Here is a 22,940-nt window from a genome sequence, read left to right as displayed (position 1 = left end):
TTCAAGACATAGGCAGGGGAAAAGATTTTTTATGATGAAGTTGCCAAAAGCAATTGCAACAAAAGCAAAAACTAACAAATGGGATCTAATTATACTAAAGAGTTTCTGCACAACAAAAGAAACTATTAACAGAGTAAACAGAACCCCTACAGAGTGGGAGAGAATTTTTGCTATCTATCCATCTGACAAATCTACATGGAACTTAAACAAATTTTAAAGAAAAAAACAACCACATTAAAAAGTAGGCAAAGTACATGAACAAACTCTTCTCCAAATAAGACATTTATGTGGCCAATAAACATAAAAAAAAGCTCAACATCACTATCATTAGAGAAATGCAAGTCAAAACCACAATGAGATACCACCTCACATCAGTCAGAATGGCGCTATTAAAAAGTCAAGAAACAACAGATGCTGGTGAGGCTGTAGAGAAGTAGAAACACTTTAACACTGTTGGTGGGAACGTAAATTAGTTCGACCATTGTGGAAGTCAGTAGTGTGGCAATTCTTCAAACCCTAGAACTAGAAATACCATTTGAGCCACCAATATCATCACTGGGCATCTACCCAAAGGAATAGAAATCATTCTATCATAAGGACACATGCATGTTTATGTTCACTGTAGCACTATTCACAATAGCAAAGACATGGAATCAACCCAAATGCCCATCAGTGATAGATTGGATAAAGAAAATGTATTACAGATACACCATGGACTATGCAGTCATAAAATGGAACAAGATCGTGTCCTTTGCAGGGACATGGACACAACTGGAAGTCATTATTCTCAGCAAACTAACACAGAAAACCAAAGGCTGCATGTTCTCACTTATAAGTGGGAGTTGAATAATGAGAACACCGGGACACAGGAAGGAGAATAACACACCCTGGGGCGTTTGGGAGGGCAGGGCAGTGGGCAGGGAGAGCATCAGGATAAACAGCTAATGCATGCAGGGTTTAATACCTAGGTCATAACGTCTAACAAGAAGTCTGCTATCATTCTTGTTGGTGTATGTCAGCAAAATGTATCTTTTTTTCTTATTTCTTGTTTTTTTTTTCACAATGTTCTCTCTATCCCTGTTTTTCAGCGATTTGCTTATGATATATCTGAGTTTTTTGTTCTACATTTATTCTGTGTGGAGTAGACAGAGCTTCTTGGGTCTATAGTTTCAAAATAAAATTTTGAAAGAATTTGACCATAATTTCTGCCAATATTTTGTATGCTTCCCTCTCTGTTTTTTCTGTCATTTCTGTTTATATTCCTTAATTTTTCTTCTGGTCATGGATGATAATTTCCTGCTTTATTGCATGCCTGGTATGTGTTTATTGGATGGCGGGCATTTCGACATTACATGCTTGGTTGTCAGGTTTTATTGCATTCCTTTAAATAATGTTGAATTTTCTGTGGCAAAGTAAAATAAGTTGGAGTCAGTGGGATCCTTTCAAGTCCTGTTTTCAAACCTTGTTTGGATACACTAAGAGCAGCCTCTAATCTAAGACTAATTTAGTCCCACTGCTAGGGCCATACACTTCTGAGAGCTTTACTCAATTCCCTGTGTATTAAAAGATCTTATCACTTCTCTGGTGGAAAGATACACTATTAACAGGCCTGTGTGACCACCATAAATTGCTTTATAAGCTTATTCTTAATATTTATTTCTGTGGACATGGGTAGTTTGTTCTCATGCCTGCAGCAGTACTCATAACAAGTTAAAGGCACTCATTCACAAATCTCCACGGTTCCTTCTGCGTGAAGCTCCTTCCTGTCTGGGACTCTGCTCTGTGAATTCTGGGACTCTTGGCCTCCGCAACTCTAATCTCTGTCTCTTCAACTCGAGAGGATAGAGTTTAGGTTCCTTTGGGCTACAGCCTAGGAACTGCCCTAGGAAGAAATCTAAATAATTAAAAGGTTCACCTAATTTGTTACCCATTTTCCAGTGCCTAAACACCATTATGTCTACATTTGGTCCACTTTCTTGTTGTTTAAGGTGGGAGGATCCATGTTATTCCATACACAGCAGAAGTTCTGATTCCACAAATTTTATATGTAGTCTCATTATCAGTACTGTCTTACATTCTTATCTTTATTTTTTCTTATTATACAATTTTCTACTAAACACAAACTTTGTTGATTGTACATTATTAATTTTACCAATTAAATAATTACCATTTAAAGGCAGTTATGAAAAACAGCAACATACGCTCTATTCTGAAATTTCATTTTTTTTTGAAATTATTTATTCTCAAGTTGTCTTAGACTGCTAATACACACTTTTTCCAACACTGAGAAAACAAACAAAATTTTACTCATTAAGTTCTTTCCCACAGTTTGAGACTGGGCTAGATCTAGGAGTGGTTACACTGAATAAACAATAAAAGAATAATCATTTTCAGTCGTAAGTAATCAACGTAACGTTCCTCTCTCCGTTACGTGTATCTTCAACTTCTTAGCACACTAGCTGCCTGGCATTGCTATTACAGTAAATGTTTCTTGAGAAAATCTTGACTGTATATGTTTGAGAACACAACAGTTTTTATTTTCCTTTAAATATAATAGAATGTTTTGGTATAGCATATTGAGGCTGAAAGAATAGTAGGAATTAGAAGCTAAGAGAATTTCTCAAATATGCTGTGAGTATAGCCTCAAATATTTGCAATAAAACCTATTATTTTAACTATTTAGCCATTGCAGTATTGTAAAACAACCCCATTCTTTTAAATTCTTAGAATGTAAAAATTAAAAGCCATGTCTATGTAGTATTTGTCATGTAGCATCAAGTACAATACCACACACAATTAAGTGCTCAATAGTGCTTTTTGATGAGCAAGATAATAATGACTTTCTAAACCAGGTCTATCAATCTCAATGGAATAGAGAAAGTGATGGGTGTTTGAATGCTAATATCACAGAGATTTCTGAGCTATGGAGATACCTATACACTGTTCACATTCAGGCCTTTAAAGACATTATTTATTTTAGTTTGAATTTATTTTATCTATCCCTCATTTGTTTTTCCTTTATAGAAATGCATACTTTTGTGGCTCATGCCTGTAATCCCAGCACTTTGGGAGGCCGAGGCGGGTGGATCACGAGGTCAAGAGATCGAGACCATCCTGGTCAACATGGTGAAACCCCGTCTCTACTAAAAATACAAAAAATTAGCTGGGCACAGTGGTGCATGCCTGTAATCCCAGCTACTCAGGAGGCTGAGGCAGGAGAATTGCCTGAACCCAGGAAGCGGAGGTTGCAGTGTGCCATTGCACTCCAGCCTGGGTAACAAGAGCGAAACTCCGTCTCAAAAAAAAAAAAAAAAAAAAAGAAATGCATACTTTTAGTCCAAGAAAAAGGGAAATGCATTTTTATCTCAATCTATTATTAACCTTTCAACCTATATGTTAAAATGTTGGTCTCTCTTTTATCTTTTTTGTTAGAATTATTCAGACAAACTCAGCTTGCCTTCTGTTAGACTCTTACACAATAAGATTATATTATTACTTTAATATTGTCATGAACTAACATGCAGCTGCCAAACCCTATTATCCAAAAGAAGATATACTAAAAATTTAAAAATTATGACACAATTTAATTGAGTTTGTGCATATTAGAACATGAAACATTAAAAGTATTCATTTTTGTTTAATTTTTGTGGTACTCTCTCCCTGCCCCCACATTTGTTTCCTTAGTCCTATGCACAAGCATCTATATAGCAATCTGAAGATGCAGTACACTGGTCAAGCTCACAGAATCTGGAGCCAAAAACACAAGGTGTGTGATTGTGAGCAAATTATCTCATATTTTTGTGCCTCAGTTTCCTCAACTGTGTAAAATAAGGCTACTGACAATACTTACTTCATAGAATTAGGAAGATTTAATGTTAAAATAATATTATCTATCACATGGAACTCTGAAAATTGAAGAGTGTCTCATAGTTATTAAGCCAGTAATAAATGCTAGCTATTACCATCTCTTCATCATCATCACAACCACTACTATCAAGAGTCTCAGACTTCCTGGGAATAAAGACATGTGTTTTATTTTTTTCTACCTTTTGTGTTGAGCACAGTATCTGTCAAATAGTATAAATTCAGGATTTATTTTTACCATTTATAAATTGTGTGTGTCTCTACCAATGGTGTTTAGATGGATGGTATTTTGGCTGGTGGCCCTATCCCTGTGCCTTGGTTCTCAGTAGCAGTAGAGATTATGTGAATTCACGTATGTTCATTGTGGCAATGTTTACAATAGCAAAGACCTGGAACCAACCCAAATGCCCATCAATGATAGACTGGAAAAAGAAAATGTGGTACACATACGCCATGGAGTACTATGCAGCCATAAAAAAGGATGAGTTCATGTTCTTTGTAGGGACATGAATGAATCTGGAAACCATCATTCTCAGCAAACTGACACAGGAACAGAAAACCAAATACCAAATGTTCTCACTCGTAGGTGGGTGTTGAACAATGAGAACACATGAACACAGGAAGGGGAACATCACATAGTGGGATCTGTTGGGGAGCACTAAGGGAGGGACAGCAGTGGGTGGGGAGGTTCAAGAGGGATAACATGGAAGAATGCCAGATATAAGTGATGGAGGGATGGAGGCAGCAAACCACCTTGCCATGTATGTACCTATGCAACAATTCTGCATGATCTGCACATGTACCCAGGAACCTAAAGTACAGTTAAAAAACAAAACAAAACAGAAAAATGACGTGAATCGCCTTTGGATCTACAAATATTGCCTACTCCAAGACTCCTAGAGTATGCCCTCTTAGCAAGTTGAGTTTTTCTGTTCCCACTTGCTTTTCCCACAGACTCTGAGTATATGTTTAATTGATAATTATTTCATGGCTATTGTCTCCAGGTGCAATGGCTTCCCTAAAAGGAGAGATGCCATCTCATCACAAAATAGAATACCTCTTCCTTCACTGCCCTGGGCTGCCCTCAGCCTTCCCCAAGTGCCCCAAGTCTATGACAGAAAACTCTTCCATGTTCAAGTGCTCAAAGGCTATAAAACCTACACATTTCCCTGATAAGTGTGAATATAGCTAACTCCTTAATGTCTTGAATATGCTATATGGATAAGTCCCTAAGAAAACAACTCTAGGTACCTATTTTCCAAATATGCCAGTTCTGAATCAGTAAAATGAATCAGGGGACTACCCATGACGTAAACACTTTTATTTTATAATCCATAGTATACAACATGCCCAAAACTTAAAGACAAATCTCTTAAAGCTTACATGCCAATAATATTAAATTATATTTAAATTTAGGACACCACTAAAACTATCTCTCTTTCATGTTTGAATTCAAGAATCATACTTTATTCCAAACCATGAACTACTAACAGATTTCATAGACTATACAAAACTGTTAACTTAGATAATTCTTTGAAATTCCAGACATGAATTCTTAAAAGAACGCATGGCTTGCAAACTTAACTTAAAAAAAGATCCTCCTAGTTTTAAGGACTGAAAGATTTATTAGTTGACTAAGCTTGTCTACTCAGTAGAAAAGAGAAAACATAGGGGGAAAAGTTGCCATAATGCTGGATTCAAGGAGAAGAAAATGGCCATTCCAACCTCCCCTCACCACCAAAATCACTGCAGCAAGTTGTAAATGGTGTATGAAATGTCGAATCCCTGTCCAGTGCACAGAAGAATATGAATACTTCTCTGTAATCACTGCAGTGGTATGCTCTTTGCTAAAATTTTCAGCTTAGGTGAACCCAGAAACACCTCACCTCATCTATAAATCCAAAAAAGAAATGAACCAAAATGAAATTATATTATTTTACTGTAGATGACAACCTCCTCTTTTTTTCTTTTCCCCTAGCCATAAAAACATACTTATTGAATATCAGAATTCTTCGGTGTTCTGACATTCAGCAGAAAGAACTTCCGTTCTAGAGTCATCCAGACCAGCGTTTGAACCCTGGTTTTGTTTGAATCCTGTATTCAACTCTGCATGACTTTTCACATTTTTATATTTTCTCTGAGCTTTATTTAGTCTTTTTCTATGTGAAAAGAAGATAATATGTTCTCCATAATACTGACTAAATAAAATGACATAAAGTATGAAGCCCCTTGCCCTATCTGATGCAAAGTAAGAACCTGGAAAATTTGGGTCAATATTTTCCTCCTTTTTCACGACGGAAGCATGTGTTCTGGCTTGAAAGGAATGCTGCATTTTGAACTGGAAGTTCTGAGTTTGTTTTTTCACTTTTTAATTTATTAGACAATTCACTAAACCTTTCTGAATAGATTTTCACAAAAATAGATATGCTTTCTCCTATTAAAATAACATAAAAATGTATAATTTAAACTGAAACATTTAAATAAGTATAAGATATTACTATTATAAATTAACATATCTGAATAAAAAGTATGGACATACATAAAATCCAGGTTTCTATGAATTTTTCTTCAGAGAGGTGGAAAACTACACTTTTGTCTTATTCTACAATTATGATAATTTTCTTTGGTTGGTTTTATCAAAGTCATATTTATTGAAAGTGTCTCATAAAAAAATTACATGATCTCGTTAAAATGCAAAGGTTAAGGATGCACACATTGGTTTTACTCCAGGACACTGATTTTACATTGAAGATCAAGCTGTCACTTGTCGTCTTTTTCTATCTCAGCTCTCGGTCTAACACACAGCTATTTGCCCTAGTTAGTTCTGGAAGTGGATATGGGGTGTCTACCCCATGCCAGACTAGCTCTCCTTTCTGAAGATAAAGGAACAAATCACCTTTGGTAAAACTAAGGCTTAGAGTCTACTGCTTTTCAAATAACTAACACACCTGGAAATTTTTAGAAGCTTTTCTCAGTAAATAACGTTGGAGAGAACGAACTGAGGCAGAGGAAGTACCCCATACAGACTGATATAAATCCACATCAAAGTTCTGCCTTCAAATGAAGTGGCATTCCTATTCAAACATAAAGCTTTATATGCTTAAATATTAGGTGATCACCAGAGGAAAATAAAGTAATTTTCAAAATCTAATTTAATTCACTTAATAAGACCATAAACCAAAGAAAATGAAAGATGCCAAGGAAAAGAGAAGATATATACCAACCAATAATAGGTTTCATTTCCTACTAAGAAAAAAAAGAGAGTGCTCAGTAAGATTTGAACAGAGAATGCGACCAATTCATTTTGATCCTGTGGCAATACTTTGAAGCTTAGTTTTTAACCTACTCTACTTTACATTTCCGGATGTTATGAAAGGCAATGTATGCAGAAAGTCATACCAATGGGGATTTGAGTATTTCATTTTCCCAACTGTAGTGATGATTTGGATCTTACTTTTTCTGAAAGCATCTTTAAAGAATTCTTCAAGCTGTCTGGAGAATGCTGGCTTGCAGAATTAAGCAGTAGGTCTGCATGGGTTGCTATAAGAGGTTGTAGTTGATTGATGTTGCTGAGAACTTCTTTTGCTTTGGCTGTGTTTTCAGGTGAATAGTAAATAAACTGGTACCCAGTACTGCAACAACAAAGATAAAAGTAAGTTACACAAACAGCATAATGAATGTGCAGCCCTTAATACCAGATGGCAAATGATAAACCCAACTCCAAGTATCACTCTTTCCTACTGATCAGATAAGAACTGTGCTAAGAGATTTTTATTATTGCACTAACAGTTTTTATGTAAGGTGACAAAAACACTTTTTAAGACTAGGTAAAGTAATATTGTCTTTGCTAACACACTGGAAAAAGTAATACTAATACTTGACATGATCATGTCAAGTCAAATTAGTTTTCTAGTGAACTAGAGGCCACATAAGCCAGTGGAAAAAGTGAGCTGTTATATTCAAGCCAACTTAAATCCTGACTTGTCACTAACTAGCTGGGTGACCTTGGGTAGCCTTCTTCCTCATCAGCAAGTGAGAATAATTATCCAATTTTATGAAGTGGGTATGATTAGAAGTCATTCATATCAAGTGCCTAAAATTGTGATTGGCATAGAGATAGCATTTAATACCTCCTACCTACATTTTCCCCCATGGTACTAGGTGAGGGGTGGGGAAGGACTGAATTTTAATAGCTGAGAAATGAAGAGAAAATTAATGTCACGTGGGCACATGGACAAATTTATTTAATAAAAAAAGGCCATTAGTAGTAGAATGCTATTCCATGGTGTTATTTTACCACAAGACTTTTTGTTCTTGTGGTTTTGCATTTAACATACAAAGAAATCTAAAACTGATTATTAGCTAAAGAGTTACTGACTTTCATTTTTTTTAAGAGACAGAATCTCTCTGTCACCCAGGCTGTAGTACAGTGGCACAATCAGAGCCCACTGCAACATCTAACCCTTGGTCTCCGGTGACTCTCCCACCTCAGCATTTTGAGTAGTTGGGACTACAGGTACGAGCCACCACACCTGGCTAAATTTTTAAAAAACATTTTTCAAAGACTGGGTCTCATGATATTTACACAGACTGGTCTTGAATGCCTAGCTTCAAGCAATCCTCCCCTCTTGGCCTCCCAAAGTGCTGGGATTATAGGCTTGAGAATTATTGACTTTTATAATCATCATCTAGCAGGTTATAGGAGTAGGGATTCTTTAGGGGGAAAGAATCTTTGATCAGTTTCATTAGGAAGAGGCATGCCAGAAGGAAAGCAGCAAAACAGCAAAACAGTTGCCAGAGGGAAGGAATGGCTCGTGCATTCACAAGATTGGTGTAAACTTGCTTACTTCTCATTATACCAAAATGTCAAGACATTTTTTCATAAAACCTTGCAGTCTATGTTGAGTATTTACTGAATATGTCTGCCACATTTTTACCAGCTCAGTTATTTAAATTCCATAATTTTATTTCTCATCTTGAAACCTCAGACACCATTAAGAAAAACTGACATCTAGGAAGCATTCTCTGTTCTATTCCTTTCACACTAGTGATTTTTGAGGGGAAAATTATCAGAATCTTTAAGGAAACAATATTTTTTGGCAAACATATAATGAATATCCCTTTTATTTATTTATTTAGTAAAATATTTAAAAGAAATGACCTTTGAGGTTTGAGGTATTCAGAAGATTGAACAAGAAGTCAATGAAGGTGTCGGGTTTATGAAGGCTATGAAACACATTCTAGTTTATGATACTTAAAAATATTTGCTCTCGATTTTTTACCTGTAGACTTTTAAATGTCAGAAGTGAGGGATTCAAATAAACATACCTTAATTTCCTATTATGTCTATCTTAACGTAAGTTAAAGTAAATAAAAAATAGGGCGTGGTGGCTCATGCCTGTTGTCCCAACACTTTGGGAGGCCTAGGCCAGCATATCATGAGGTCAGGTGTTCAAGGCCAGCCTGGCCAATTTCGTGAAACCCCATCTCTACTTTAAAAATATAAAACTGGCCAGGAGTTGTGGCACATACCTGTAGTCCCAGCTACTTAGGAGGCTGAGGCAATAAAACTGCTTGAACCTGGGAGGCAGAGGTTGCGGTGAGCCAAGATCAGGCCATTCCCTCTAGCCTGGGTGATAGAGTAAGAAGCTGTCTAATAAATAAAATAAAAACTAACAATTGCAAGGAGGGGAAAGGAATCAGCAGTCCTTGTCAATTCTTGCTGTCTCTTTCTGGTTTCTTGAGCGGTTGAGACAGATCTCATGCAGGAGTATACGAAGGACTTTAGAAAAGAAATCATGAACTCAGACTGGATATAAAGTTTAATCCATAACAGACTTTAACAAATCAAATGGCTTCATGTTGTTTTTGCAAAGAAAATGATTCTCTAAAGATACAGATGTGTCCCCAGAATTTGAACAACGTTTGATACCGAGCAGCTCCAAGAGCAGAAGGCAGGACCTACTTACAGACCCAATGCAGAGCCATGTGGTAGCTGCTGTGTGATCCCTCTTTGCAGGTCTGCTATTCTGGCCTCAGAGTTCACTTCCTGGTGTCCTCTTATGGCTATTTACAGGCTTCCCATGCCTTAGCCTTTGGAAAGCTACAATGCTTATGGCCTTGTGGGGTCTTCCATCTCTCTCTTCATTTGACTGCTTTCTGAATGTGTCTTCTCTGCCCTCTCATACACTCGCTTCTATCCCTTCCATCTCTATTACCTTCCTCCTTTACTCATATTCTTCTTTCCAAGAAGTTCACTGTTACTGTTTTACTGAATATTACTTACTATTTTCATTATCAAATTCCCTGACAGTCTCCACTTCATTCTATTCCAATGCACACATTTCTAAGATGTTTTCTGCACATGTTCTTTATTCATACCCTAGTTGAATGGTGCTCAAATTTTAGCAGTCATAGTAAGATTCCCTTCGGGCTGAGGACAGGACCTCAATGTTTATGAAAAAATGTAGATTCCTTGGCAACATCAAGAGATTCTGTTTTAGTAGGCTGTAGCCTTTGTGATAAGCACCATCGGAGATCCCAAAGCAGGGAGACAGCGGAGCATCTTTAGAGACTCCCTGTCATTGTTTTGACTGAGATCCCCTCCAAACTGTCGATCATGCTACACAAGGACTCTGAAAACAGTTCCTTCTTAAGGTATTCTAATGTTCTTAGTACCTTTTACAAGGCTACTTTTACATCCCATCTTATTCACACACGTTGCTTTGGTTCCTTTCTCATACCAGTGTTTACTCTCATACCCTTTTTCACCATCATTGCATCTTTTTCCTCCCAGTATATTCACTTTCTTCTCCCCAGCACATTCTTCAATCACCATGATGGGATATAGTCCTAACTCCTGCCTCTTGCTCCTAATTCAGTCTCTTTGGAGCAGAGTTATGTAGCAGGCATCAGTTGTTATGAATGGAAAGATTCATTTTCCATAATAAAAGCCAACGTTGGTGTCAGGATGAAAGTATGAAATAGTATGGTATGAAAAAAAATATCATCACTCACAAAATAATTTTAAGTATACATAAATTGTATCTACCTATTCAGTGACTTACTCTTTAAACATGTCATATATTTTAACAGTTATAGCTTCTTAAATGGAAAGTAATAAGTATAATTTAATTATCTAGATAAAAAGAATATAGCTAAACTCATTTTATAGCAGTATGAAATTTAAACTGGCTCCAAACACTTGAGTCAACTATTAATCAGACGACTCTGGAAGAAAGACAAAATATTTTATAGAATATAAATAGTACTGTAAATCACAGATAATGAAAATTTAAATTAGTTTAAAAATTTTTTTCCTATTGAGTGAATTAAAGTGTTCTATATATGTAATTTAATATATTTATTTAAATAAGGTAATTGAATATATTTGGTATTATTTTCATTAGAATGCACATCCACACCCCCATCCTCACATGTTTCTGTGTATGTTGTTACTAGCCATGTCGTATTTTGGAGCTGTTAAAAAAATATAAAGCACATAATGAAGTAACATTCAAGTCATAAGCTCTAATTGCTAACCAAAATACAATTAAAACAAGGACTTATATATTTCTGAGTATAGATTTGCCCCAGTCTCTTTTTGCTGGCCCTCTTTATTTTCCCATCCTCTTTTTGGCTTGCTTTAAGACTCAGTTCTTGGAACCCCTTTATCTATACATCTCTCCTAAGTAAATACTCATGTTGCACTAATGATTTCCAAATCTCCATCTCTAGCCTAGACTTTCCCCTGAACTCCGATGAAAACAAAAGCTCTCCTGCTAACAGCTGTAGCTTCGCACATCCCAAACCGAGCCTGAAATCTGCCCCCACTTTCAACACCCAGCTCCCTTTCACTCTTCCCTATCCTAGATTATGGCAGGTCCATTTAATGTTGTCTATGACTCTTTATCACTTATCTTTTGTCCAACTTCTCAGAAAGTCTTGCCTTTTTCTTCAAAATATACTCAGAATCCCACCACTTATTTCCACACTCACTGCAACTACTCCATCATTTCTACCACTAGGATTATTGTAATAGCTCACAAACTGCTATCCACTCCTCTGTTTTTAAACTTATCTATTGCAAGATAAATAACACTCTAAGATATTGAGTACCATGTTTCGGGTTTGAAGAAGGCAGGAGGCAGACAAGAAGAGAAAAATAATCTATTTTCCTTAACTCTTTGACCACAAGTTCACATTGTGGGACTTGCTCTATTACTTATCCATCTGTTCTCATCTCACTCATGTCTACCTCCATTCCTTATCTGTTTGCTCAACCAGGTTACTACTTTTCACAGTGGAGTCATTAAAAAATATAGATGAGATATGATTAATAGACAAGGAGGAAAACAAGAAGGAAAAGACAAGGAAGATGGGGCATGAACAGAAGGGGATTAGGATTGATGAGTTTAGGGAAAAATGATTTAGAGTGGTGTGTCTCTTCTGTGGCAGAATTAAATCTCCAGAAAAAAAATCTACAACTATTTCCCCTTATTTATTTATTTTTGCTCAAACACTACTTGTAAAAAACAACAATGTGGTCTCTTCAATCCAGAGGGAGGAATGTATAAGCTCTCAGTTCTATCTGAGAAGAAAATAGTGTGGATCACAAAAGAAAATTTACACCTTAGTGCACTTAAATATACACTTCTGGTCTCACAGGGTTTAATAACAGGCTTCATGAAATTGGAGAAGGTAACAGCATGCCTCTCTGCTTCCCCCAATGCACCTTTTGCATTTTCTACTGGAAGTGGGGTTTGGAGAAAATTATTGGAATTAAAAAAACAGTAATTTTTACCTTGTGTAGATTTCACTTATATAATTAAATTAGTTATATGATCTATACTTAAATTGGTATTTACCTTTACTCAGGTTTTAAAAAGTCATGGTTTCATGAACATTTTAGAATCAAAGAGTGTTGTGATCAAAAGTTGATTCCGCCATTTATTAGCTCTGTGACAAATGGTGCTAATTAAATAGGAAAAGAAAAATAACATTCAAAGCTGCTCAAAATGCCCCCTCTAAGAAAATGTGTTTATTAGCTCAGATCCTCGTGGCTTCTACTATCCCACTTTTCAGTTTGCAAGGTCTTACTTGCACTTCCCAAATCACTGAAACTTCTCTTTTATGTACATCCTTTATATAGGCCTATTCTTGCTTTAATACAAGTGTTCCAGGTACTATTATATGACCTTTAAATAAGCAAAGTCCAACGTGATTTATTTCCTTTCCTGGCCTATTCCCACTTGTCTGTGAATTCACTTGCCTTGATATCCTTTGCCAACTTCCAAGATCTTGTCAGTTCTATTTCTGCCTAGTTTGGCTTCTGGTATTTTCATGCTTGTCCCTCTGCCAGGGTGTTATAGGGATAATGCCCAAACCTGGTCTCCTGATTCCTTCCAATCTCAATCTTCATCCTGGACTTTATCCCCTAATATGCTTGTTCAAGGTATGGAGTAAGAAAGGTCCAGGAATAAAAATCATTCCCAAATACTCTGCAAATAGAAATGTTCCTCTGACTGCAGAGAAGCATGACGGACCTTTTTAGGGTGATGGCAATGTCCTAAAATGGGATTATAATGATGATTGCACAACTCTGTATATTTACTAAAAGTCTTTGAATTATATACTTACAATCGTTCATTTTCATAGTAGACAAACTACACTATAATAAATTTTAGAAAAATCAAATCTTTCCAGCATATAATATTATAGGCTAATGATTATGATTCTAGGATAGGAAAACAAAAAGTAGAAGGCAAGTATATAACTCATTTTATTTTTTTCCATGTTAAATGTGACAATACTTTAAGAGAGTCTCTCATAAAGCCAATATTTTATACTGTATAATTTATGCTAATAATTTAAATATCCTCCTTTATCACTTTAATAGCTAATATTATTGGGTACATATATGCTATGAGCCTAAATGCTAGTTTTTTTAGGAATTAAACTGAAGCCTGAGGAGGTTAAGTAACTTGACCTGTATCACACAAACTAGATAGATGGTAAAACCAGGTTCAAACCCAGGTCTTCATTGTTACACAGTTTGAACTCCTAACTCTATTTTACTATCTCTTAAAAATAGTATTAACCCATTTTAAATTTGGAAAAATTAAAGTGCTATAACTACCATGGGAAGCATCTTTAATTTAATAAGTATAGTTCATAAACATTAAAATAAAAGTAAAAAGTTATCTCCTAATTAAAACAAAGTTCATTAGAGACGTATGATTCTATTTTATAACATAGATTAAAGAAAGAATTTGAGAATTGTCTCACAGTAAATTATTTTCAACAAATATTTGGTAACTACTACTCAGTCAATGAATTAAGGAAAGCAAAAGACCGGAGGTACTCAGTGAACAAGATAACCGGTGGATTATGTGTGAGGATGCCAGCCTACTACATGCAGGGCTGGCAGTGCAGAAGAAGAAAAAGAAAAAAAACCATTTTGTCTGAGTCTTCTTCCCACAAGAGCTCACAAACCTAAGGCTCTAGATGCTTAGTGTCTGTGAATATCCTGAGGACAGCTGTAGTTTCAGGGCTTACTAACCACTGTGCATGACAGCTCCTTACATTCTTGAGAGGAATATAACAGGATGTCACATTGCATCCAACCATTCTAGGTACTCTGAGGTCACAGAATATTTTTTTTTACGTAGTTTCTGTATTTGCTGGAAGAAGTTGCAAAAGGATTTTCTGAAAACATTTCTCTTATTCTACAACTAAAAAAAAGAAAAGGAGGAAAGACAAAACAAAGTACTCAAAAAAGAAATGATTGTATTTAATCTGTGCCACTCTAAGTAAACTTATTAACATTTCCAACACATTTACTGATATGTTTAGACTGATGTGTTCTGTATACATGTCATACTCTCTTTCAGGTACATTTTTTATATACAGCTCTATAAACCTTATAATCCACATAATAATTGAAATATCTACATAATGTTCAACTTTAGTGATGTAGAATGGTTTGTTTATTCATTCATTCAAAATGCTTATAATATTTTACTATTATGAATAATAATCTATGAACATCTCTGAAAAATTTACTTATTTTTATTGTGGCCATACTCCTTAAAACATGGTATCCTAAGGTGTATTTGAGAGGCCTGTAGATAGAAAACTGATAAGGCTAGAGCTTTAAAAATATTTTTACTGACTACTAGGGACTAAAAAATTTTAGGCAGATTAACATAGTAACTGACTCTGAGTGAAAACCACCATACATCAATTCATACGTTTTTTGATAGCACAAATATAGTAATCTATTTTAAAATTATATTCTCTTAAAGACCTATAAGGAATTGAGTGGACCAACTATATTTAATTTCTCTATAGTGGATAGCAGAATCCCTTCCTAAGATAGCATTGTACATTTGTTACGAGGATGTTTGTATTGGACGTCGTTTTATTGCTTGAGGGTAAATGAGTATGGAAGAACTTGAGGCTAAGGACAGAAGTCTCATTTTCTAGCGCTGGTTCTGTCATCAGCTGCATTGGTGACTCAATCTTTGGTCTTCAATATTTTCATCAATGAAATAAGTAGGAGAATTCATGGCCTGGGATCCACTGTAGGTTCTATGATTTAAAAGATTCTTAATGTAATAAAAAGCACAGACTCAACAGGATTATTTTCTTATTTCTCAAAATGTCTCTTTAATGAAGTATAAACAACTGACCTTATTAATTAAGCAATGGAAATGAATGGCTTATTTTCTGTATCCTCTTTCTCAGCTATCTTGGCATTTACCATGTTATACAAACCAGAAACCTAAGAGTCCTTCAGCACTGCCCAGTCTCCCTCAAGCCCTCATCCAACTAGATTTAAATTATGTTAGATATTTTCTTAAAATCTTCAACTCCTCAGTTACCTGTTTTCCTTCATGCCACTATTATAAGAGTCTAATTGTTTGCTATTCTTCTGATCTCTTTACACTATCACTCCACATACTACGATCATGGCAATCTTCAGCTGAAAACCTACCAACTGCAGTATCCGTAGTGTACCGGGTGAACTGCCAGGAGCTGATAGAGCAAATACTTGTTTAGGATTTGGTCCCTGGTTCCTGTCCAGCCTAACATCCTTTCAGACTCACATACACTCTAGTGGCTGCTTTATAATGCTGGAGGTTATAAGCCAAGATGCAGTGAATGGCACTATCATTCCCCAGATGTATGTGGGAGTCTTCTTTGATACCTCTGGGTTTTTACTTACCTCCACTCCTAACACACACACAGCCCACAAATTGCCCCTGAGTACTTCTGTAATTTAACTTCTCTCCATCTGTGCTAGCACTATAAGCCCATCCTTATTTCTTCTCTAATAAGGTGACCACAATAATCAATTATTAATGTATGCCACATCACAAGGAAGAGGAGATTGAAATCATTCAGGCAAGGTCCCCTCTAATAAAGATTTTGCAATAATGTATTTATCTCATGTCACACAAGCCAATTGTTTGATTTTTCCAAGACATAAATTCTATATGTACATGTTTTAAAGTTTGTAATTTTGCAAAAAGATGAGATGCTCTACAGTTAGTTTTAAAGCTCTGAAAAATACCGTATTTTTTTATATTTAGTTTTCTGGCAATTTATTTGTAGATGACTTTCTTTTCTGCTGTACACTGCCTTTGCAATGATGAATATTATATTTCTAGAACAACAGGCAGTTTAAAAAATATTCTGGAAATCCTGGGAGGTTGAGGCAGGTGAATCAGAAGGTCAGGAGTTCGAGACCATCCTGGCCAATATGATGATACCCTGTCTCTACTAAAAATACAAAAATTAGCCAGACATGGTGGTGTGAACCTGTAGTCCCAGCTACTCAGGAGGCTGAGGGAGAATTGCTGGAATCTGGAAGGCGGAGGTTGCAGTGAGCCAAGATCACAGGCACTCCAGCCTGGGTGACAGAGCAAGACTCTGTCTCAAAAAAAAAAAAAAAAATTCTGGAAATTGCCTGGTGTTTAACACCAAAGTTCCTCCTTGGATTCAGTGAATACTGCTGAGATAACATACTATGTCATGGTTTAAAATGTTTCAGTTTAAGGCAAAGGAGAAATGTACTTCTAATTTACAGAAAATAAATCCTCAAATCATATTATCTTTTTATACTTTGTTTTAAAAGTAAACAGAAAAAAATGTATTTTTCAGTAATTTTCATATTAGACTTAATGTTTTAACTTTTAAACCTAATCTTCTTGATTTTTTTTTTCTTCTGATATATCTCTAGGTATACACATGTAGCCAGAGCTATAGTGAAGAGGAAAAAACTCAAGAGTGAGAATGTTCAGTGGCTTTCTGAAATCCCACAATAAGACTGGTCAGGTATTTTGTCATTTTCAGACTACTTTCTTCACCAAATTTCATATCATTAAAAATTTGGGGATAGTTTAGCAAACACGTTTTGCCATTTACTCATTTTCTTTAAAATAAATATTTAATTTTTTAAAATTCTGAACTGTCACACTATACAAAATGCTCTTGCCTAAATATCAGATCATTCTTTGCCTCACAAGCTTTTGGACAGGTTATTGGAAGAATATCACCAACTTGCCAATGTTAAAGTCACTACTGCATTACTGATATTGAATCCGATTTTTACGTTAGCCACTTTTGTATCAATTGTCTCCCTTCTTCTTTCAGAAGATGTAAAAGTATATTTTCCCTTGCTAGTGAGGTGCAAGGAAACACTAATGTTATAATACCTGCCAAATAGTTGTTTCCAAAGCCTATAAGATTTTCTACAAGTGCCCCTTTCTTTTTGTTTTTGTTTCTGTTTCTTAATTCTACAAAATGTCTCTACCTAGTTCAGTCATACTGAGGTCTTCAGGCAAAGTCACTGGTTCTTCCCTTTACCTCTATAGCAGGCAAGCCTTTGATGTCATTCATTCATTCCCTCATATATATATTCATTCAACAAACACTTAACAAGTTAGTATCCCCAGGAACTAACTTGTTAAGTGTTTGTTAACTGGACCAACACATTTTGTGGTAAACTGCGGACACATTTCATACTCTCAGAGCACATACAGTCTAGAGGGATTTTGTACAATGGAGGGTTAAAGCAGACTTGGCTTGGACAAGGAGTCAGAAGAAAGCCTCCAGGCAGAAATGATTCTAAGCTAAGATTTGTGATGGTGAGAAAGTTCACTCTGATTCACTGTGGAGGGCAGTCGGGAGGGAAAGATGATGTGTCACGGTGTGAGATGAAGCTGGAGAAGAAACCAGGGCCAGATTATAACATATATTATTGTACCTTAGTTTTTCTCCTGCAAGCAAGAGACAGCTAAGAAATGTTAAAATTATGAAATCACAAGAATAAATATTTTCCTTTTAGAAATGGAATTCCAACCAAGATAAGGATAACTGACTGGATGAGAGCCAGTCAGGAAGGAAGAACAGCAATTAAGAGATTTGGCAGAATATTTAAAAGACAGTGGTTCTATGGGCTAGAATTACCTTAACCCATATTTCATTATTAAAATGAATGACTTCCAGATATATAAGAAGGTAAATTAATTTTAAGTGAAAGCAAGGGAAAAAAAGTTGTCAAGGATTTTCAGGTGCTACACTCAATAGTTGGGTGGATGGTCATATCTCTTTATTAAGAAAAATAACCCAGGATCTAGTACTGGAAATACTATATGACCCAGTAATCCAATTACTGGGTATATACCCAAAGGATTATAAATCATTCTACTATAAAGACACATGCACATATACGTTTATTGTGGCACTGTTTACCATAGCAAAGACTTGGAACCAAGCCAAATGCCCATCAAAGATAGACTGGATAAAGAAAATGTGGCACATATATACTATAGAATACTATGCAGCCATAAAAAAGGATGAGTTCATGTCCTTTGCAGGGACATGGATGAAGCTGGAAACCATCATTCTCAGCAAATAACACAAGAACAGAAAACCAAACACTGCACGTTCTCACTCATAAGTGGGAGTTGAACAATGAGAACACATGGACACAGGGAGGGGAACATCACACACTGGGGCCTGTTGTGGGGTGGAGGGCTGTGGGAGGGATAGCACTAGGAGAAATACCTAATGTAGGTGACAGGTTGATGGGGTGCAGCAAACCTCCATGGCAAGTGTATACCTACGTAACAAACCTGCACGTTCTGCACATGTACCCCAGAACATAAAGTATAATTTTGAAAACTTTTAAAAAGAAAAATAACCCCAAAAGAAGTAAGTTTGAGGGCCAAAGGGATGCAAAACGATTCAATATCTCAATCTTGAGGTGTATGGGAGATACCAGTGAGGTGGAGCTATCTGCTCGACGGTTATAAATGTACATATATATAGACCTCATCAGTCATACCTTTACTTCACATGCAAATAATATCCGAAGCTCAGCACTCAAGACTGAATGAGAAATTAGGCATCTTATGCATATTAATACAACTTTTTGGTGGTATTATTTCTAAAATTTAATTACCTCTTAACTAAGAGGTCTTAGTTTCTTAGTTAAAAAAGAAATCCTCTTATCTAAGTGTAGTTATACTTAGTTAAGTGTAGGAATTTATCTAGAAGAAACATCCATAAATTTGCAAAGATATACGAATAAGGATACATTTTACAAGTGCAGCAAGTGCAGGTAGTTGTAACCAAAAACCTAGAAACAATCTAAATGACAAAGTGTTTCAGTTAGATCATTATGATAAATCCAATAATAAAATTCTACTCAGCACTCAGAAAGAATAAGATCTACATGCATCAACTTGAGAAATTGACAAAACATTTCTTGTGGAAATTTATCCTTTATTTATATTTACACAAATAATAGCTAATATCAATGAAGACCTCGTCATGTGCCAGGCACAGTTATAAATGCTTAGTATATATAAACTCATTAAATTTTAATAAAAATCCTCTTGGATAAGCAATATCATTTCTACTTCACAGATGAGGAAACTAAGGTACAGAAAGGTATAATAATCTGACTAATATCACAAAGACAGTATGTGAGGATTAGAATTCAAACCCACTCTGGGAACAGAGTCCATGAATTGTCTAAGATGAAAGTTCCTGCTTGTCCCAGAATGAAGAGCAGAAAAATTAAACAGAGTTATAGAAAAGTCAAGAACAGTACATTCTCAAGATCTGAGTCTGTGGACTAAGAGAATCACTGCTAAAACTTAATTTGACATTCCAAGAAGAAATCTTGCAGCAAAATACATTAAACTGCCCAGATTGGTTTATTTTAAAGAAAAGGACTGGAATAGGTAGGCTTTCAACTATATGAGCCTCTTTATTCTTTGAAATTGTGGACTATGAGCAATTTTTTTTTTTTTTTTGCATACAGCTTAATGAAAATAAAGAAGGAAAAAAACCTACATTACAAATTCACTCGGAATCATGTGAAATTGAGCAAAAAGACTTCCATTCACTTGTGCCACATTTAGTTCAAAGCTTTGCAGGCCTCATTATTTACTTTGTATAGTACTTTCAAGCCTCAGCATGACTATTGAATTAAAGGCACTCTACTCTCTTTCTATGAAGATTTGCTGTTATATACAAGGAGTTGTATATAGAGAAGTCCACTTAGGGAATAGAAACCTGGTGAACAGTTCTGGAAGACCTAGCCTGTATTTGCCAAAATATGAACAGAGTTAAGAGCTGAGAATAGCCAACAAGGAACTAACTCACAGGAGGGAAAAACAACATACTCCCAAGGAATCAAATTATAATCGAAACAAAAACTCTAATTAACATCTCCTTCAAAATGATGTATTGTCAGCTACTGAACACAGTTTAAAAGAAAAAAAGGAACTGGCAGGGGCATTTAAATTGTTCTTATTTCCACAGTACCCATGTAATTTTACCATAACTTTTAAAATAAAATTTTGTGACAAAAAATGTTCTTTCCGAACAGAAAAAAATAAGGTATATTTGAAAGTGAATCAGAGATAAATTTTAGCTATAACATATGAGATTGATATTTTTAAATGTAGAGTATTGGGCATGACTTCCAAAGAAATACCAAGATTTAAGTTGCTTTATAAATGAAAAGTATTATATTCATATTACGTATGTGTGTGTATATATATAGTATGTATGTATCTATCCATATACATAAATATACATATATTTGCATACTAACCACACACACACACACACACACACACACACACACACACACCACACAATTTTTTTTTTTTTTTTTGAGACAGGTTCTCCCTCTGTCACCCAGGTGGGTGTGATCTCGGCTCACTGCAACCTCTGACTTGCAGGCTTAAGTGATCCTTCCACTTCAGTTTCCCAAGTAGCTGGAACGAAAGGCATGTGTCACCAAGCCTGACTAATTTTTGTATTTTTTTGTAGAGACAGGGTTTTGCCACATTGCTCAGGCTGATCTCAAACTCCTGAGCTCAAGAAAACCACTGGTCTTGGCCTCCCAAAGTCCTAGGATTACAGGCATGAGCCATCATGCCTGGCCTACGTTTTATGTATTATGTAACTTAAAAATTAGTCATTTAAGGCAGTAGTGCAGTTTCCAATTTTTAATAGAAAAATATATGAAGATGCAGATTATATGTGGAAAAAAAGACTGGAAGAGAGCACCCAGTATGCTACCAGTAATTGTTGTTAAGGAGGAATATTACAGGTATGCTTTTAAACTCTTTCTTTTGATTTTTTTTTGTTTTCCAATAAGCATATTTCTTTAAAAAACTGGAAAGTGACCAATGAAATTATTTATTAAAATATATTTCAGAGAAGGATAAAAATATTTCTACTTAAAATATATATGGCATGAGCTGTGAGTTTATGCAAAATACTAAGCATAGTTAAGATCTAAGACTCTGAATTGCACTGTCTATGACTTACAAGTCCAAGTCTAAGAGAAATCTAGGGATCATGGTAAAAATAGAGAAAAAAAAGCACTCCAAGTAGGGAGAAAAAGAATTACCATCCCCAGTCAAATGATGGATACAATTATATTGCTTTCGTATTGAATCACTCACTCTCTTTCATAAAACGAAATAATTTTTTTTTTTTTTTTGAGACAGAGTTTTGCTTTTCTTATCTAGGCTGGAGAGTGTAATGGCACAATCTCAGCTCACCACAACCTCGGCCTCCTGGGTTCAGAAAATTCTCCTGCCTCAGCCTCCTGAGTAGCTGGGATTACAGGCCCACACCACCACGCCCAGCTAATTTTTTGTATTTTTAGTAGAGATGGGGTTTCACCATGTTGACCAGGATGGTCTCAATCTCTCGACCTCGTGATCTACCCGCCTTGGCCTCCCAAAGTGCTGGGATTATAAGTGTGAGCCACCGTGCCTGGCCCAAAAATTTTTATTCTTAAGCATGGAAGTAAAGGTAATTAAAACAAATGCTTTTGTAACTACTGATTAATCTGCTCATTTGTTACTAGAGAAGGCATGGAAATGTGAATGTATGTTTTCTATCTCCCAAATTAAGTAGTGGTTAATAATTCTATCAGAAAAATACATTTCAAAGGTAACAGAATAAGGTTTTGCATACAGCTCTCCCATTCCTGGTTTACTGGATGCCTGCTATGTGACAGGTTATGGACAGCTTATTTCCCTGATACGTTTTTCCCCTTTTTATGTAAAAACCCTTCTATTTATAATAGAGAATGAGAAAATAATCTACCTTTATTTCTCTGTACAGTAGTAAGGAAACTTCTCAGTTCCAGAGTTTTTTTGCCCTGTGACTTTGTAACCATTGATCTTATAGGGAGTCAGAATGCTTTAACTGTTTGTTGCTAGCTGTGGTTTGAATGTTTGTATTCCCCAACATAGGTTTCAATATGTTGAAACCTGATCAGGAAGGTGATGATATTATCAGATGGAGCCTTTGGAAGGCGATGAGGTCAAGAGGGATCTGGCCTTGTAATGGCAGGCCTCGGAGAGCAGCTTTGCCCTTCTACCAGGTGAGGGTACAGCTAGAACAGCTAGAGCGTGCCATCTATGAGGAAAGGGCTCTCATCAGACATTGAATCTGCTGGTGTCTTGATTTTGGACTTTCCAGTCTCCAGAACTAAAGGCAATAAGTTTCAGTTGTTTATAAATTACCTA

At 35.8% G+C, this 22,940-nt stretch overlaps 1 protein-coding gene across 23 annotated transcripts in view; it reads right to left on the bottom strand.

Annotated features, from left to right (window-relative positions):
* INPP4B (inositol polyphosphate-4-phosphatase type II B) overlaps positions 1–22,940 on the bottom strand; it is a 988,233-nt gene that overhangs the window by 148,092 nt on the left and 817,201 nt on the right. For all 23 annotated transcript variants that reach the window (XM_054252895.2, XM_054252897.2, XM_054252896.2 and 20 more), the window contains one exon: positions 7,319–7,496. In XM_054252895.2, the coding sequence (XP_054108870.2) occupies positions 7,319–7,496 (178 nt within the window). The remainder of the gene's footprint in view (positions 1–7,318; positions 7,497–22,940) is intronic.

The sequence above is a fragment of the Callithrix jacchus genome, chromosome 3 (assembly GCF_049354715.1).
Source record: "Callithrix jacchus isolate 240 chromosome 3, calJac240_pri, whole genome shotgun sequence".
In the NCBI taxonomy this organism is placed as follows: Eukaryota; Metazoa; Chordata; class Mammalia; order Primates; family Cebidae; genus Callithrix; species Callithrix jacchus.
Note: the sequence above shows the minus strand (reverse complement) of the source record. Positions and strands in the feature narration are given on the sequence as shown.